Source organism: Dendrobium catenatum, unplaced genomic scaffold (genome assembly GCF_001605985.2).
Source record: "Dendrobium catenatum unplaced genomic scaffold, ASM160598v2 fragScaff_scaffold_338, whole genome shotgun sequence".
NCBI classification, from domain to species: Eukaryota; Viridiplantae; Streptophyta; class Magnoliopsida; order Asparagales; family Orchidaceae; genus Dendrobium; species Dendrobium catenatum.
The window spans coordinates 48,145-67,401 of NW_021318800.1; the positions used below are offsets into that span (position 1 = coordinate 48,145).

General features: G+C 33.7%; 2 protein-coding genes across 3 annotated transcripts in view; one reads left to right on the forward strand and one right to left on the reverse strand.

Annotated features, from left to right (window-relative positions):
* Positions 1-191: 191 nt before the first annotated feature.
* Positions 192-15,024, reverse strand: LOC110100749 (mediator of RNA polymerase II transcription subunit 21). Of its 2 annotated transcripts, none has more exons than XM_020828408.2 (5): positions 14,832-15,024; positions 6,318-6,534; positions 820-894; positions 494-545; positions 192-398 (listed from the first exon to the last, which is right to left on the reverse strand). In XM_020828408.2, exons 2-5 carry the CDS (start codon positions 6,522-6,524, stop codon positions 322-324), a joined length of 411 nt encoding a protein of 136 aa, XP_020684067.1. In that variant the 5' UTR covers positions 6,525-6,534; positions 14,832-15,024; the 3' UTR covers positions 192-321. The 2 variants fall into 2 exon arrangements, with proteins under 2 accessions (XP_020684067.1, XP_020684058.1); XM_020828399.2 differs by having other exon boundaries at positions 192-401.
* Positions 15,025-15,616: 592 nt separating this feature from the next.
* Positions 15,617-19,257, forward strand: part of LOC110100741 (cytosolic isocitrate dehydrogenase [NADP]) — a gene marked incomplete in the record, with an annotated part of 11,866 nt that continues 8,225 nt past the window's right edge. Inside the window, 1 exon segment of the mRNA XM_020828391.2 lies at positions 15,617-16,052. Coding sequence (XP_020684050.1) covers positions 15,722-16,052 — 331 coding nt within the window.

The following is a 19,257-nucleotide window of genomic DNA, read 5'->3' on the forward strand; positions in this document are numbered from 1 at the left end:
GGTCAAGAGCTTTAGCTATCAACTAAAAGATCTTGAATCCGAAGCTTCGATATGTGATGTGTATTTTTTGCTCAAAAGTCAACCCAAAAAAAAATCTAAGTATAAAAGAACTACATTCAATCATGGCTATATCAATCAGAAATATATCCTCAACAAAACTTATCAACTCATAGAGTTACAAATCCGAAAACAAAAATCACATTTTCTTTTCTGCTTTTTGCTTCCACATTGAAATTTTACAATAATATATAAGCAATAGATATGAATTATTTCATTAACTAACCGTGAGGCTCTCTGGCTCTGCATTGCACAGTAGTGATATCAGTCTGGTTTCTTCAAATTCAGACAATTGTCTGATGCTTGACTAAACAACGCCTGAACCAGTTTCAGTTCCTGCTCTGCTATACAGTTCACGTCAGCAAATTCAAGTTGGAAAATAATTTTGTGGAGTGTAAATAATTATTGAATTACGAATTTTTTAGCACAAAAATACCTGCAGCTTCAAGCTGTTTCTGAAGTTCAAGACCTACTAATTCATTCTCTGCCTGGAAAAAAGTTAAGGAACTTTCAAACAGAAGGCATTTTGTTCAAAACTAAAATATGTTTTTAAGGCTTCTTTTGGGGCGGCTTTTTTACTGTTTTTTAAAACAATTTTTTAATACATAAATTAAATTTTTTTTACTAAAAAGCTGCTTTAATAAGCAGGAAAAAAGCCCTCCCAAACGAAACCTAAGTCAGAGACATATGCTAATCATTCTTTAGTCTTACTTTAAATGAAAATGTAACAGAGTAGTCTAAGACATGCGTCAAACAATTCACCTGGAGCTCAGCTATTCTCTTCAACTGTGCCTCTTCGCCTCCTTCTAAAGGCAGGGCAGCAATAAGCGCGTCAAACTGCGAACCACAAGCATTCTGATCAGTAAGGTCTTCAATTTAGGCTTCGTTTGAGACAACTTTCTTACTGCTTCTTAAAGCGACTTTCTAGTACAAAAATTTTAATTTTTATACTAAACATCTACTTTAAGAAACAGTAAAAAAGTTGTCTCAAATGAAGTCTTAATGAAACATTTAAATGTTATAACAAAAACAAGTAGAGGACAGTCTAACAAAAATAAATAAATAAATCAACGGGTGAATATATTGAGCTTAAGCAAGCAAATAGTCGACTAGAACCAAAAAGTTCTGATTTCAGCAGCAATGGAGTTAGTGCTGTGTTAAAAATCATCACCTTTGAGTAAAGTTTCTAGCTGGTCTGAGCGAAGCCTGTCATCTTTAAAAGAAAAATCTCCAAATAATACAAGAATACTCCAAACAAAAATGAAGATGTCCCTCTAGAGCCATATTTATATTTATATACGATCGAATTTTCTCTTCTTAGGATGAGAATTTTATTTTTCCTCCCATTAAGAGTTTAATCTTATTATCTTCATATAAAAATTAATATAGTCAATTCTCCTTAATATGCTCAAACTAGTGCCAGAGCATGGTAATTTTTAAGATCAATTGCTAATCAAAATTTTCACAGTGAATTATTCCAACTGCATGCGAAGGAATTTCTGATTTTTAATGCGTATAGCTTTTTTATCGGTGATGTTAGATAGAAATCACTTTATAATGTATTGTTCAGTGTAAGTGTACCTTACCTATAATAGGAGAAATGAATTTAATTTCTAGAACTATGCTAAAATAAACATAATCCATTAATTATAAATTATAAATTATAAATTTTCTAAATAATATGCTAAAATTAATACACTCCATCAAGTTGGAGCATATATATCAATGGCCTTCAACTTTTTTTTCTTTTTTTATATTAATGGTCTTCAACTTTTTGCATAAATTGTCAGCAAATTTAAACTAGAAATATGAACTATCTTCTTTCAAAACATGGCATCCCAAATGAAGTGGCAATCAATCTCAATATGCTTAGTTATTTTGTTAAAAACAAGATTATTAGTAAAATAGATGCCAGCATTATTGCCACCATATATTATGCAAAAGGAAAATGAAATTCCTTTAGGAGGGTCTTAACCCACATCACTTTACATTAAGAATAAGTCATGGCTTTTCAACATGACTCAACATTTGATATGACTACCACTATTTCTTTCGCTCTTTCATGTGACCAAGTTATCTCCCACAAATATGTAGCTCATTATGTGAATTTTTCATTATCAACTGATCCATTGTAAGTTTAGTGCATTCAATGCTAGGAAAAAGCTTCCACGTTAATATAATAATTCTTAGGCCTCACTTAGGACAACATTTTTACCACTTTTGTGGTAGGAAAAACAACCAATAAAAACCCATTCCACCCTCCACCTCACCCTCTTTCTCTAACTCTCTTTTTCCCTTCTTCTTTACCTCTATATGTACATCTCTTCATCGTGCTTCCCTCCTTTCTCTCCCTAATATAGAAAAATCTCTCTCTCTCTCTCTATATATATATAAGAGAAGAAAACAAAAAATGAAGGGAAAAATGGTATTTTGGTTTTCATTGCGAATCTCGTTATCATCTCGTTGTTGTTGCATGCGTAAGGTAGAAACTTCAAAATTTAGTACCAGTATAAGGCGGGGAAATGCAAAATAAATGCTCGTGCACATTGTTCTAATGTAGCAAAGAAATCTACATTTTCGCTTTTGCGGGTGATGAAGACCTATGTGAGCTTTTTTAAATGCGGTAGGAGGGAAGATCCTAGGCCGCTATGTCGCACAACACTGAATATGCATGCTTTTAGAGTATATATATGGTAGAAAGGCCTAGAACCCATAAAAGCGTGAGGAAGATATCAAGAGACTGTTGAAATTCAAACTAAATAGACTTACAGAGAAAAAAATATTAAATGGCTTAAAAAAATACACCAAATGAAAGAATAAGAACAAAAATTGAATAATGATTTAAAATAGGTCTTGTAATGAACTCAACAGCACGACAACTATGAATAAAATCTCCCCACCAAACTCAAAATTATTTGAAGGCTAGCAAATGAAAACTCAAATGAACTCAACATCCCTCTTATTTATAGGAGAAAATTTGATTCCTCGTTGGGTCCACCTAGCTAAATTACAAATACAACAGGATGAAATCATTACATTTTAATATGCTCGAAATAATCTAGCTTGTAACAAGTGCCACTAGATCCATAACACATACACCGAGCGAAAGCGTAGTATAAATTCCAAAATGAAAATTTGCATGCATTTTAAAGATAAATGCTTACGCAAAAAATCAAAACTCAACATTTAAAATCATGCACGCATTTATCAAATTTAAGTGTGATGCTCCATTAAATGTCCAAACACCTTGAGAAGCATGTAGTTTCTTCAAAAAAATGTGCCATTTACTAGAGAAGCATATAACCACCACAAAACACATGCATTAATTCGAGAAGCATATCACCATTTAGAAATAACGTAACTACATCATTCAAATATATTGAAAAATGTGTGAGCGTAGTGCAAATGCATCAAAAAGTGTGAAGATGCATTATGCAGGCGCATCGAAAAGCACGCAAGTACATTAGAGAGCGCATAACTACATCATGCAAATGTATCAAAAAATGTTTAAGTATATCATCTAGACGCATCGAAAAGCACAAGTACATTGAAAAATGTGCACGTACACTAGAAAAATATATAGAAAAGCATGCAAGTGTATCGTGCATTGAAAAGCATAACAAGCGAATGCACAAAAATATAAAAATGCATGCAAAACATATTAAGTAACCGAAATTAATTCACTAGTATGAGCTTCGGCCAAATACATCAAACTCTTAATTTGGGGTTCGAGGATGCTACGCGGGCTCAAAACAAGCTAGATTAAAATATTCTCGTTTTGAAAGTGTGCATTTGCCCTACAAAGTTGTATTTATTTTAAAATTTGCAAACCCCCTTTTCAAAACTAAATCATCCACATATATTCTAAGAAATGTACCAAACATTAAAATTTATTGGCTGAAAAATGTTGTGCGAATAATAAAATGAAATTTGATCAAACTTGATCATCTATAAGAAAGTTTGTAGAGTCGATAAAGTAAAAAATAATAGTAAAATCTTAGGATACCCTGATGATATCCATGCTAAAAGCAAATATAAACTAGCAAAAATGCCCCAAAATCCTAATGCAAATAATTTTAGAGCCACATCCTAACAAGCAATTTTAAAAAATTCAAAAAATTATAAAATTTAAAATATTTTAAGTGAAATTTACCTTCTAAAACATAAATAAAAAGTCATCAACCCTCCACAAAAGTCTTTTCAAACACATCGTTACAATTTATTCTAAAACAATCTATCACCAGTAAGGACGTGACATGTGTCATCTAATCGGTGGTTTTGTCACCAAATGACACCACAGATAAACGATTATGATCAAGCCCTCTGACTCCATGGTTTCACCACAAAATAATGGCATTAAATTATAGTCAAGACCTAAGCCAGCAAGTTCCCCAATAGTAAAAAAAACTCTTGAATAATGAATTGTAGGATGCACTTCATAGAATATAAAACCCTCTATTAACTAACTAACAACAACAACAACATCAAGCCTTTATCCCACTATGGGGGGTCGGCTACATGAATCATTTTTCTCCATTATGTCCTATTAAGAGTCTAATTCTCATTTAAATATAATAAAGAAAGATCATTTCTAATATTTTTCAACTAAGTCTTTTTAGGTCTACCTCTACCTTTCTTAACATAAGCCAAAATCTAATACATCTACTTTTCTAACGAGGTCATCAGAAGACAACCGTTTTATGTGACCAAACCATCTAAGGTGACTCTCTCTAATCTTATATCCCACTAAAGCTATTCCAACATTTTTCACATATATACTCATTTCGTATCATGTCTCTAACAGTAAAGCCACTCATCCACCTTAGCGTCATCATCTCTACAACACTAAAGTTAATATTATGCTTCTCTTTTAATGGCCAACATTCTACACCATAAAGAATTACACGTCTCACCACCATCTTATCAAATTTTCCTTTAAATTTGAAAGCCTTCTATTAACTAAGATCAACTTACATATATTCTCTTAGACAAACATCCACTCTAAGTCTATAAAATTCCCTCAAATAAAGTAACTCATAACTGTTGACAATGATAATTCGATCAAGTTGACTCAACTATCTCTTCTGACTATTCTGAACAATAACCACAAAAAATTGGGATGATGAAATCATGAGATCTTGATTGGGTTCATTATTGATCCCTTTTAAGTTTAAAAAAATAAATTCCAGCCTTATACTAAATTCACTGGTATTATCTACTAATCATTTAGATTCTAACAACTAACCTTTATCGAATGTTCTCTATCATCACTAGAAAGGGTAATTAACCAAAAGGCTTACACCTATAGGAAATTTGGAACCATATAATAAAGATCTAACAAAATAAAGATAAAGTATCTGGGTAGTATCTTATTTTCCTATTGTTTTCTGATTTTTCTTTTGGATTTGTGGATCGTTCTCGTTATTTTCATCAAGATAGTTAGGTTTTAATTGGGAATTCCAAGTATTTCCTAAGATTGAGCTCCTTAGAGGAGAGGTAGGAGGAACAAAGGAGCTGATGGGAAGAGCTTCGAAGCCGAGGCAGCCACCGCTCTTTGATGCTTGTGACTTGCAAGATTATACTTGTTCGAGTTATCTAATTGATCTACCAACATAAACAATTTACTTTAGAGTAGTAAAGCTTTGAGTAGATTGTAATATGTGAGGATGCTTCTATAGTTCTCTTCTCTTATGTTGTATTCTTTTGTTGTAGTTTTAATGAGATTTAAAGAGAGATTTTTGTTGGCTTTGCCTAAAAAATTCTTAGCTAAATGTTAGTATTGTGATTAGTAATGATTATTCTTTCATATTAATATTTTTTTATTTTATAATATTTTTATTATTTTTAAAGTTTTATCAACATGCACGTTGTGCACATACATTTAAACTAGTATACATAAGATCACCAGACTTGTGCACCAACACTGAATTGTCTAAGCACAAACAGAACCTGAAGTATACTTTCTATTTAATTGCCTTAGAAGCCTTTTTTTTTTTTCGCTTGTGATTAGAGTTACACTACATTATCTTCCACTACATTAACGCCCCGTCTCTTGCAAATAAATCTTGCAAGTTAAAATGCATGGTTATGTTTTGAATTCCCAATGGAACAAAACAATCAACCTACACGTAGGAATTGCAGTTCAGTGGAAGTACTTGCAGAGCACCAAAAAAAAAAAAAAACGCTTCAGGAACAATAGGAAACCTGTAAGTAAAAAAATATAATTTGATGTATAAAGAACCGTTTCTATTTTTTGCTACCTTCTTGGCGGCTTGAACCAAAGCAGCACTCATTGTCTTTGGTTGTTCTGTAATGTTGATGGTCTCCTCTGAAGGATTAGCAGGCGGCTCAGGATAATTTGGGGAAAGCCGGACAGGTGGTGCATCTCTTTGCAGCGTACCAAACGTATTCAAAGCAATAAGGGCAATAGAATTGGCTTGCTCTTGCAGCTGAGAAATGATGTCCATTCAGCACGTCCTAATCGACAAAGAAATTCAACAAACCATAAAAACAGTAGGAAACTGTGAAAGCAATTAGAAATAAAATCAGCACGATGGCATTCAGATTTAAGATAAACTTGATAATAAGGCGATAGAAAATATTAGTGAAAATATCCACCTACATCAGTAAACTTATACATAAACAAAGAAACATTTATACTTGGCCAGGGAAACTAGCCCACTTACCTCCTGTTTCATTGTACGAGCCATTAAAGTTTGTACACAAACAAAGAAAATTTTATGCTTAGCCGTGGAAACTAACCTACATACTCCTGTTTTGATTCATCAAAGTTTGTGAATGTTTGGAATTGGCCGACTACAAAACCACCACTAGTTGTAACATGTAGACGACGGCTTGTAGTTGAAAAGAAAGAAGCCACAACAAACCATGAAAAAGCAACCCCTTTTAAAAACTTCATTGGTTTAAGAATTGAATGGAAAAAGATAACATCGAGAGGTGACAAAACATTTTAGAGTCCAAGATTCCTAGCGTACATCAAGCATGCGAAGTAGATATAGATGTAATCAACGGATGCAGCTAAGTATTCACGAAAAAACAAGCAATTAATCTAAAAACAATCATATAATAGTTTCAACAGAAACTTAAAAGTTGCAAGAATTCATTTCATACTAAAATATTCTGACGTTCTACTTGAGATTCAAAACAAAAAAGTTAAAGATCACAAAAGACAAATGATAAAAATTTCATCCAAAAAAATCATATTAGAATATATCTGATAAAATCCAATCACACTTTTCAGCCAATAACAATAAATGAATAGGAGAAGGAAGACTTGTCGCATGCCTTAGGAGCCTTCATTTATTATTGCTAAAGCTTTTATCCCTCGCTTTTTCTCTCGTTGTCTATCCCAATCAATTGTTTACCCACCGTATATGCTTGTTGCTCGCTCACTCACCTCAATGATATCGTGATGCCCTAAATCCTAATTCGGGAATTTAGCATCAAGTAAGGCAGAGGGGCTATGAAATTAGGTTGGGTGGTTTGGTTTGGATTGACCTAATATGAGTTATTACATTCTCCACACCTTAAGTAAATTTCATCCCTGAAATTCAAACTAAATAAATATAATACAAGCAATAATTCTTACCCACATACTTAAAATATAAAGCATAAATTTCACTACAACATTGGCACAAACATCAAGCATAAGCTCAAGCATTATAAATTATATTGAGTGTAATAATCCATTGGCATCGAATCATCGAGAAGAGCAACAAAAAATGGTGCAAATTTACAATATATTGGTTTTACATTTTAAATATCACATCAAAAGCATAATGTAAACATAAAGATTGAAATGTGAAACTGATGTATTGTAGATTTTAAACTTGGTGGATAATCTATTCACCCATAAGCACCAAAAGATCCTTGTGCTGAAATTTTATTATGATGGTTCGCTAAGGGCACCCCAAAGATCACTAGGTTAGTGGAGAGATTTTCTATAAAGCTTAAGCAAAAGAAATATGGTCGATCCAAGGAATTTGAAAGGTGGTGGAAGGATCATTACTCTACTTACCCTATCATGGGACTCAACAACATAAATAATCACCTCGAAATCCTTAGTCTTCTCATTAACTACCTATTATATTGCTTCTCATCAAAATCCTTATCATCCTCAATCATCTAGGGTTTATCTGCTCAACTTGGTCAAGCTTTCTCCATGTATCAACATCATATCCTTTGTCATTACTTTGTCAAGTTCCGTATCTCTTAGAGACAACCATTCAACATTAATAATAGTATTGTATTTCTTAATGAACTTGGATTTTTAAAGTTTTATATGCAACATCATTTATAGGTGCAACATCCCTTGTAGCTTTCTTTTTGTCAATGCTTTAGTTTATTTAATGAATACCTAAAAATCCAAAGCACCAGGGATGTACAAATTTTCCCCTATTACATCCATTTAATTGAGGTACCTTCCATTAATATGTCCTCATAACTTTGAGTATGGTGGCCCCTTATTTAATAGTTATTTGATTATCTATGCCAACTTTTAGACTTATTCTCACATTCTTCAAAGAAATGAAACAGGAAAGTAGCTCATGACACCCAATTTTATAGATCATTACTTTGGCGACCTTAGCATCCTAAATGAAAATAAAGATTTTTTTTATCGGTGTATTAGTAAAATCAAAGTGAGAGAGACTTTAAAGAAAATGAAGTGTGAAAAAGTTGTTGGACCTGAAGATATTCCATTAGATGTGTGGAAATGCTTAGGAGATCAATGAATTTCTTGGCTTGCTAAACTTTTTAATATTATTTTGAGGACTTAAAAGATGTCAAATGAGTGAAGAATGAGTGTATTGATTACTATTTTTAAGAATGAAGGTGATGCACAAGATTGTGCGAATTATAGAGGAATTAAGTTCATGTGTCATACTTTAAACCTATGAGAAAGAGTTATGGAGCATAGATTACGACATGATACTAATGTTTATCATCAATTTGGATTCAAGCCGGCAGATCTACTATGGAAGCTATACATTTATTGAGAAGTTTGATAGAGAATTAAAGAGAGAATAAGGAGGATCATCATATTATATGTATTAATTTAGAGAAAACATATGATAAACTTCCAAGAGAAGTGCTATGGAGAGTTTTAGAAAAAAAAGGGTTAATAATACTTATATTCAAGTCATTCAGGATATGCATGTAGGAGTTGTTACTTGTGTTCAAACACAAGGTGGTTTGACCAAGTATTTTCCTATTTTTGTTGGATTACATCAAGGATCAGCCTTAAGTTCATATCTTTTTGCTTTAGTCATGGATGTTCTCACTAGACATTTGCAAGAAGATGCACTTGGTGTATGCTTTTTGCTGATGATATTCTTCTTGCCGATAAGATTAGAGAGAGAGTTGAAGGTAAACTTGAATTATGGAGGTCAACCTTATAGTCTAAAGGTTTTCGTTGAGTAGATCTGAAACTGAATACATGAAGTATAATTTTACTAGTAATAAATCAAGTGGGGGAATTGTGACTTTGGGTGATCAAGTCATTAATAAGAGTACATGTTTTAGATATTTTGGGACTATTGTTCAGATTGATGGTGAAAAATATGAGGATATTATTAGTAGAATTCAAGTTAGATGGTAGATGGTTGAAGTAGAGGAATGCATCGGGCTTGTTGTGTAATAGAAAAGTCACCCTCAAACTTAAGGAAAAATTCTATAAGATGGTGATGTAACCTAAAATGCTTTATTTTTTTTTTAACCTAAAATGCTTTATGGTGCAAAATGTTGGTCATTAAAAGAAAAGCATAATATTAAGTTAAAAAGTGTTGCAAAGATGAGGATGCTTAGGTGGATGAGTGGCTTTAATCTTAGAGACAAAATATTAAATGAGCATATACGTGAAAAGGTTGGAGTAGCTCCAATGGAAGATAAGATTAGAGAGAGTCACCTTAGATGATTTGGTCACATAAAACGGTGACCTCCCGATGACCATGTTAGGAAAGTAGATGTATTAAATTTGACTAATGCTAAGAAAAATAGAGGTAGACCTAAAAAGACTTGGTTAGAAAATATTAAAAATGACATTTCTTTATTAGATTTAAATGAGAAATTAACTCTTAATAGGACACAATGGAGAAAAATGATTCATGTAGCCGACCCCACGTAGTGAGATAAAGATTTTTTTTATCGGTGTATTAGTAAAATCAAAGTGAGAGAGACTTTAAAGAAAATGAAGTGTGGAAAAGTTGTTGGACCTGATGATATTCCATTAGATGTTTGGAAATGCTTAGGAGATAAATGAGTTTATTGGCTTGCTAAATTTTTTCATATTATTTTGAGGACTAAAAAGATGTCAAATAAGTGAAGAATGAGTGTATTGATTCTTATTTTTAAGAATGAAGGTGACACACAAGATTGTGCGAATTATAGAGGAATTAAGTTAATGTGTCATACTTTAAACCTATGGGAAAGAGTTATGGAGCATAGTTTACGACATGATACTATTGTTTATCATCAATTTGGATTCAAGTAGGGCAGATCTACTATGGAAGCTATACATTTATTGAGAAGTTTGATAGAGAAGTAAAAATAGAATAAGGAGGATCATCATATTATATGTATTAATTTAGAGAAAACATATGATAAATTTCCAAGAGAAGTGCTATGGAGAGTTCTAGAAAAAAAGGGTTAATAATACTTATATTCAAGTCATTCAGGATATGCATACAAGAGCTGTTACTTGTGTAACTGTGTTCAAACACAAGGTGGTTTGACCAAGTATTTTCCTATTTTGTTGGATTACATCAAGGATCAGCCTTAAGTTCATATCTTTTTGCTTTAGTCATGGATGTTCTCACTAGACATTTGCAAGAGGATGCACTTAGTGTATGCTTTTTGCTAATGATATTCTTCTTGCCGATAAGATTAGAGAGAGAGTTGAAGGTAAACTTGAATTATGGAGGTCAACCCTAGAGTGATGAGGACATCGGATATAAACGGCTACGATCTTGAGCTATAGACCTAAGCTATTTTATCACCTTAATGTTATCTTATCGTTTACATCAATAGAGGATTTTGCTTAACATTGCTCTCTAAAATTTACAAGTGCAAACTTCCTTAAGCAACTCATCTTTCGTTTGGATTGTTTCACATCATAGAGTCTAAAGGTTTTCGTAGAGTATGTCTAAAACTGAATATATGAAGTATAAGTTTACTAGTAATAAATCAAGTGGGGGGATTGTGACTTTGGGCGATCAAGTCATTAATAAGAGTACATGTTGTAGTATTTTGGGACTATTGTTAAAATTGATGATGAAATATATGGGGATATTATTAGTAGAATTCAAGTTAGATGGTTGAAGTAGAGGAATGCATTGAGCTTGTTGTGTAATAGAAAAGTCACACTCAAACTTAATGAAAAATTCTATAAAATGGTGATGTAACCTAAAATGCTTTATTTATTATTTTTTTTTTAACCTAAAATGCTTTATGGTGCAAAATGTTGGTCATTAAAAGAGAAGCATAATATTAAGTTAAGTGTTGCAGAGATGAGGATGCTTAGGTGGATGAGTGGCTTTAATCTTAGAGATAGAATATGAAATGAGCATATACGTGAAAAGGTTGGAGTAGCTCCAATGGAAGATAAGATTAGAGAGAGTCACCTTAGATGGTTTGGTCACATAAAACGGTGGCCTCCCGATGACCATGTTAGGAAAGTAGATGTATTAAATTTGACTTATGTTAAGAAAAATAGAGGTATACCTAAAAACACTTGGTTAGAAAATATTAGAAATGACCTTTCTTTATTAGATTTAAATGAGAAATTAACTCTTAATAGGACACAATGAAAAAAAATGATTCATGTAGCCGACCCCACGTAGTGGGATAAAGGCTTGATGTTGTTGTTGTATTACTTTGGGTTCCTTTTTAGATGACTTTATAGCAAAACAAAGCACCTTAAAATCCATAAACTTCTTCGTAAAATGAGTCTTAGATTTCTCCATGTATGAAGCCCCACCATCCTCGATTATATCAGGGCTTGTTTGCCTAACATGGCTAATCTTACTCCTAGTATCAACACTGTCTCTTTTATAGTTGATGTTAGGCTCCATTGCACTCATAATCAACCCTTCAGCATTAATAGCAAGCTCATAATCATTTGCAATGAAATTTTTGGTAACGAACAACCTTCTAAGACTCTACCTCCTTGAGGGTCTTATCTCCCACATTAATAATAGTCACATCATTCCTTATGGCATTCTCATTGTTGACAACTCCAATTTCTTTCATGATTGTTTCAAAAGCCTAGGAATTGGCAAAACCACTCCCCAATGTCATCTAGCAGATTTGAAATTAGTTCATAATTATAAGTCTTGCTCTAAGGCATGTTGAAATTCAAATTATTGAAGTGCATGGCCACTTGAGTTTGCAGGTAGGGTGTAAGGGTGTCAAATTGACCACTTTGTTCTACTCTTGGAGCTGTAATAGTCTTGCACTCAATTATTGGAAGTACTTTCAGGATTTTCATTGACTTGCCCGTTCCCATAATGGTAGTCTTCATAGCATCAACAACATCCTTTGAAATTAACCGATGATATTTGATCTCAATATTATATTTAATTTCCTTATATCTGAAGAAATAAGGCAATCACTAAAGCATTAAGTTGCCTAGAGCTACACTTCTCATAAGTTACCTAAGAGCTATGTTGCACCGATACACCTATTTATGAAGGCGTGCTGTATCCGATACACCGATACACGTATACGCCTCCGATATGCCATCGATACGTGTCGGATACACCAAACAAGTATCCAATTAAAATACTATTTAATTTCAAAAGGACACGCGTATCGGATACGCGTATCCGTTGAAAAACAAAAGGAAATCCAAAAAAAAAGACGCATTGTATTTACTTCCGGGGCTGTGAGCAAGGTTCTCTCATTTCCGAGATGGATTTAAGTCTCTTGATTATATAAGAATTTTAGAAATTACTAATCTTTCACTTGATGAGCCTGAATTAGAAGCTATGATATTTATTGAAGATGATATAAAAGTTCAAAGACAAACCAATGAAGAAGCTAATCATATCATTCCTTCTATTGAATAGTTGAAACTTCATGTGCTAGATAATTTATGTTTATGCTTTTGTTGTTGTACTAGACATTTGATGTTTTATTATATTTTGATATTATAAGCTACAAGGCTACAAATGATATTGTTGTTTTTTTTTTTGTAATTTCAAATATTATGCTTTGATTGTTTTCTTAATTTTTATGTATGATTTATAAATTATAATGTCGTGTCCGCGCCGTACCCGTATCCTATATTTTTAAGAATTGACGTGTCTCGTATCTGTATCGTGTCGTATCCGTGTCGCCGTATCCGTATCGGTGCAACATAGCCTAAGAGCAAACCTCAACTTAGCTATCAATTCTAAGCCCCAAGCGTGACATAAAGACTCACAAAGTTTGACCACTCATTGAGAGAATTCACGTGATGTACTCGTTAATTCATCAAAACATGCTCTTATATTATACTCGCCAATAGCGTTCTTGCTTTGAAGCTTACTTCATGCCTAAATAGTCCATCGTATATCTAACTGCAATTGATTCTATATTTTTGTTTTTATTTAAATGTATTTATGTCACCAACTCTACGACAACTACCTTCTCTCCACCTATAATTAGGGCATTAATGGTCAAATGCATGCCTACAAAATAATAAATCTAAGGCAAAATCCAATGCTTAAATTGAGATCTCTATCTTTTTATTTCAATTATATTACCCTAGATTAAACTCATCATTAGTTAGTCAAGGAAATTCAAATAAATTCTTTATATATTAATTCTCTTAGAAATCCTCTCCAATCTGGTTCTCTCTTTCTTCCTCAAATATTTTGGGCATGATTTGTTTTCTAATAAAATTTTCATATTTTTTAAATAATATTTTTAAATAAACATATAACACAATAAAATTAAATTGAGGTTTAAATTTTAGTTATTTTTAAATAGTGATTATGAAGTAGGGGTGTAAATAAATTGAGATTATCTCGAGCCACAACAAATTCATGCTTGTCTTTTTAGTCAAAAAAGCAGTTTGAACTCAACCTTGAGCTCAAGTCAAGCCCATAGAATGAGCTTGAGCTCAGCTCATGCTTCTATTCCTATAGCACGACAACTCTCTAAAAAAGTATCAACTGAGGAAGTTGTAATAGGAACTTGCTGCATAAGGATCAACAAGTCAAATGGAGTAAGTCATGGCATGATTATGTTGGGGAAGGCAATAACAAGAATAAACTAGTTCAGAAAGTCGCAGCAAGATTTCATAGCAGACGGATGGAAGAAGAAGAAGAGGAATCCGCCATGGGGCTTGTTGAATAAAAAATGAATTGACCTGCTTTTGTATGCATAAAGAATTACATTCATGTGAATAGCTCATTTCTAATGCATTGGATGAGACCTTAAGGGCCTGTTTGGATGCAAGACTTAGGCAAGATTTGAGCTAAATCCTGTCAAAGGCCAAAAAATATAAAGTAAATTTCACGGTAAGTAATCTCTACTACACGGCGTTTTCGCCAATTTTGCCCTAAGGGGCTGTTTGGTATGCGGATTTAGGCCGGATTTGGGCGAAATCCAGCCAAACGGCCTAAAATGCAAAATCAAATCTCATGGTAAATCAAAGCCACGGTTGACAGAAAATTCCCTCTTTTCGTGGTAAATCCCGGATTTACGAAATCCTCTGGTTCGGCGGATTTAAGGGATTTGGTCGAAGAAGCGCGCGAAAGGGAGAAAGTTACCTTCACACAGCAAGCGAGCTCCCGTTGTTGCTTCAGATAAAAAAAAATGTCGTAACTTCCGATCCAACAGAACAGGAAGGTAATATCGTCGAAGGAGCAAAGTCGCACGGCGAGGAAGAAGAACCAGTGAAAAATTCTACACTCGTGCGAAGGAATAAAGCCGACCGAACGAAATAGAGGAAGGGGAAGTAAAACCTACTTCTAATTGTTGGATATTTTAATTATTATAATTTAAAATATTAATAATTAATTGAAATTAATTAAATAATATTTAAATAATTGATAAAATTATTAATATCTCCCGAGCCAGCACCAGAAGTTTCAGCCAAGATATTCAAAGCAAAAATTAATCTACGAACATGGTGAACTTCTAATTACCTGTATACACCACTGCCTCGAAAGAACAGTCGCACGAGTTTGATTTTGAGTTTGGATAGATCATTTGCTTCTCAAAGGAGCGGAGCGTTTCATTTTAGTCTTAATTAAATACTTAGTTATTTTAAATAATTAGTATGATTAAATATGATCTTAAAAAAAATTATTATAAAATATTATAAATAATAATTAAATAATTAATTAGTATTAAAGACTCTACTATACATATTATATATATATATATATATAATTTTTTATGTTATATATTTTAATAATTAACATCTAAATATTTAAAGTAAAATAAAATAATTATAATTTGTGTATAATATAACTAATGAAAATAATTAATTTGCAAGATCAAGGGCAAATACTTGCTAAATTTTCTCAGAGAAACACAAGTTGAAGAGCCATGGAATCGAGCCGGACAGGGACCGCAAAACCCCCAAAGCACAGCAAGGTCCCCACTTTCATTTCTGCATCCGCCGTCAAACTTACTGCCGGCGGAAACAGAGTGAATGGCTTTCCCTGCTGCGTCGGCAGAATTCATCAATTGCAGTCGCTGCCTTGGCGCACTCGCACCTCATATCAACCGAGCCACGCCAAGCCGCTACTGGATAGGCTCTATCCGACTGAGCCGCCCATCACTTTCTCCATTATCTTTACGCATCACCGGGACTTTGGACCTTTTCAAAGCCTTCTCCACGCGGCCGCTATCCTTGTCCTCCTCGCTGTCTCCCCCTCTTTCAGATCACCGATATCCTATCCATCGCAGGTGGCTGACGGAGAAAGTTGGAGAGATGCCGTTCGAGAAGATCAAGGTTACCAATCCAATCGTGGAGATGGACGGTTCGTGGGTTTCTCTCTCCTTCACAACCTTCCTTTGCTTCATTCATTTTTTGATCCATTTTTCAATAACAAATATCATGCATCAGGCAATTCATGTTACATTTGATCACGGTTGATTATTTAGTATCTGTGGTGTGGATTCATGCACCGTGGTTCTATGCTCTACTTCAACATAATATTATAGCAAGTCTTGAATCGTTGAATCCCAAAGAGTGAGAGAATGATATAGACGTTCAGAAGACAAGTTAATAATTTTCATGCCTGTTGTAGTCTATGGTGGATGACCTGCGTCATGAAATTACATTTGACAATAGTTAACGGTTAAGTCGCGTGCGGTGTGGATTCACTCCAATGTGACTGTGTACTTAGAACATTGGCTATATAATATTGGTTAAATTTTCTCTATCAGTATGGGGTTTTGCAGCAGTGGAGTAGTGCAAGGGATCTATAATAAGCAGAAACCTGTACCATTTTTGTGGCTTTTCCTGTTTTTGTTTTCTTGGGAGTCTAAGGGAGGTTAATAGGATGATATTATTTTACACCTGCTCTCCTGGATTTTACGTGATTCTACATTGTTTTGATTTTAGGTGCAACTGGAATCATTGAAGTGTTTGTGTTGAATTAGAAGATGAAGCATAAGAAGCTATGCCTGTTTTTACCTTGAAAACAATCCCTTTTGATTGGATGAATCTGCTTCCTCTCCGTTCTTTTAAAGTTAGCGGCAGAAGCTAGTTAAAACAAGAGTGGCAAAAATGTTTATCCTAATTTTGGGTGGGCAAATTTTTCTCATTTTACATGACTACAGGTGGATTTAAAAGTGAAGTTTCTGTAATATACATGACCATAAGATGATTTATCACAACCATCGAAGGAATGAGGACCACTCTTAGTCACCCCTGATTCCAACAATGTGTTTAGCCAAACTCTTAAATTTATTGTTGACGCACTATTTGGAAGAGGGAAGTTGCTTCTTTCTGCATTTGTTGGATGAAGATTTGCTATGTGGGCTCAAGCACTGTTAGAGGTTTATTTTTGGGCGGTGTGGTTGGTTGTTTGCTTGGAGGCACGAAAAAACGACTGCAAATTAGGGGGCAGGAGGAGATTTGGAAGGGAAGAGCTGGAACGGTGTATTGACAGGCTCTGATGAATGAGTGGATGAAGGTGTTGATGGCCAGAGAGGGTTTTTTTTTTTTTTGGATCATGCAATTTGCAGAGATATTAATTGAACACCAGTTTGATTACTTACTTACAACTAGTCTTGTTTACCTTGTATGTACAGTTTTCACAACTAATAGATTCCATGTACATTTTTAAAGTGTTTGGATGTTTTATGGTTATATGTGATCCACACATAATGTAAAGAAAATGAATGTCATTGTTTCTCACATATTATCAATTTCAATATTTTATTTTATGTTGATTTTCATGGTTTATAATTACTTATGATCACATTTGGTGCATAAAGCATGCCATCAACGTGATTGTTCTTTTAAGAATTATATTGCCATCCCTTTTAATTGTCATTAAAATGGTTGTTTTGTTTTAGTCTAAAAGTTTTCATTTGAGTAGATCTAAAACCAAATATATGGAGTGCAATTTTAGTAGCAATACATCTAGTGGGGGGATTGTAACTTTGGGCGATCAAGTTATCAAAAAGAGTACATGTTTTAGATATCTTGGGTATGTTTCTCAAAGTGATGTTGAAATAGATGGGGATATTATTAGTATAATTTAAGTTGAATGGTTGAAGTGGAGGAATGCATCGGGCCTGTTGTGTGATAGAAAAACACCCCTCAAACTTAAGGGGAAATTCTATAAGATGGTGGTGAGACCTACAATGCTTTATGATGCAGAATGTTGGCCATTTAAAGAGAAATATAAAATTAAGTGTTGTAGAGATGAGGATGCTCAGGGAGATGAGTGACTTTGCACTTAGAGACAAAATATAAAACGATTATATAAGTGAAAAGGTTGGAGTAGCTCCAGTGGCAGATAAGATTAGAGAGAGTTGCCTTAGATGGTTTGGTTACATAAATGTTGGCATTCCGATGACCTAGTTAGGAGAGTAGATATATTAGATCTGGTCTATGTTAAGAAAGGTAGACTTGACTAGAAAGCATTAGAAATAATATTTTTTAAGATATTTAAATTAGAATTTTATTCTTAATAGGGCACAATGAAGAAAAATGATTTATGTAGCCGACCCCATTTAGTGGGATACAAGCTTGATGATGATGTTATTGTTGTTGTGAAGTGGTTTTTTCTATCAAGAAGAGTCTTCGTTTTGACTTTGGTATTTACTTTCAAATATACAAGAACAAGGACTTGGGTTGAAACTTTCAGATTACTATAACAGAGGCTTACTTGAGAAGTAAATTGGCTTGGTTAAAGGATGCTTATTGTGTTATTTTTCTAAGGCATGAATGAGGATCATTTTGCACGTTAAGTACCACATAATGCACATTTAATTGGTTTGCTCTATCAGAAAAGGAAATGGAATCATTGAGTTATTACTTGTGTTCATGTAATAGCCAATTTATGGGGATGATAATTCTACAAAGTGGTATTATTTTATTGTATGCATAGTAGAAAAACATCTGCCGATCCCACGTAGTGGAATAAAGTAGAAAAACATCCGGAGATTCTTATGTAAATTTCATGTTTAATCAGATGGCAGGCTTGCTTAAAGAATGATATAAGTTTGATGCATGAACCCTGTTGCTAATCATTGCTTTATTGTATCACTAATACAGAGCAATTGAAAGAAAAAAAAAAACGTCCAATCACATGCATTCAAGATAGCCATGATGTAGATCCAGGATTTGATTTTAGAAATTTAACAAAAGATTATTCAAGTAAGATAATTGCAAATTTAATCTTGTTCTCAATTCTAGCTTTTAGGAAATCTTAGTTGTTAACTACGATTAGGCAAGCACTTACACCTAAATTAGCAAGACCAAGAAAAATAACAACTTAAAGAAACGTAAAGCAAATGAAGAGACCAACTAGAATCCCAAGGTTAACAAAGCGATTGTCTCACCTTGAGGCCGCTCTCGTTTACCTACGCCTAGGCTTGTTGGGAGAAGAAGAACCACACGATGGATGAGATCACTCCTAGAGTGAGGGTGCCGTAGATCCGTAGGGAGGAAGAGGTCGGCGCGGGTCGTGGAGGTGGTGGAAGGCGGCGGCCTTCAACGATCCAAGT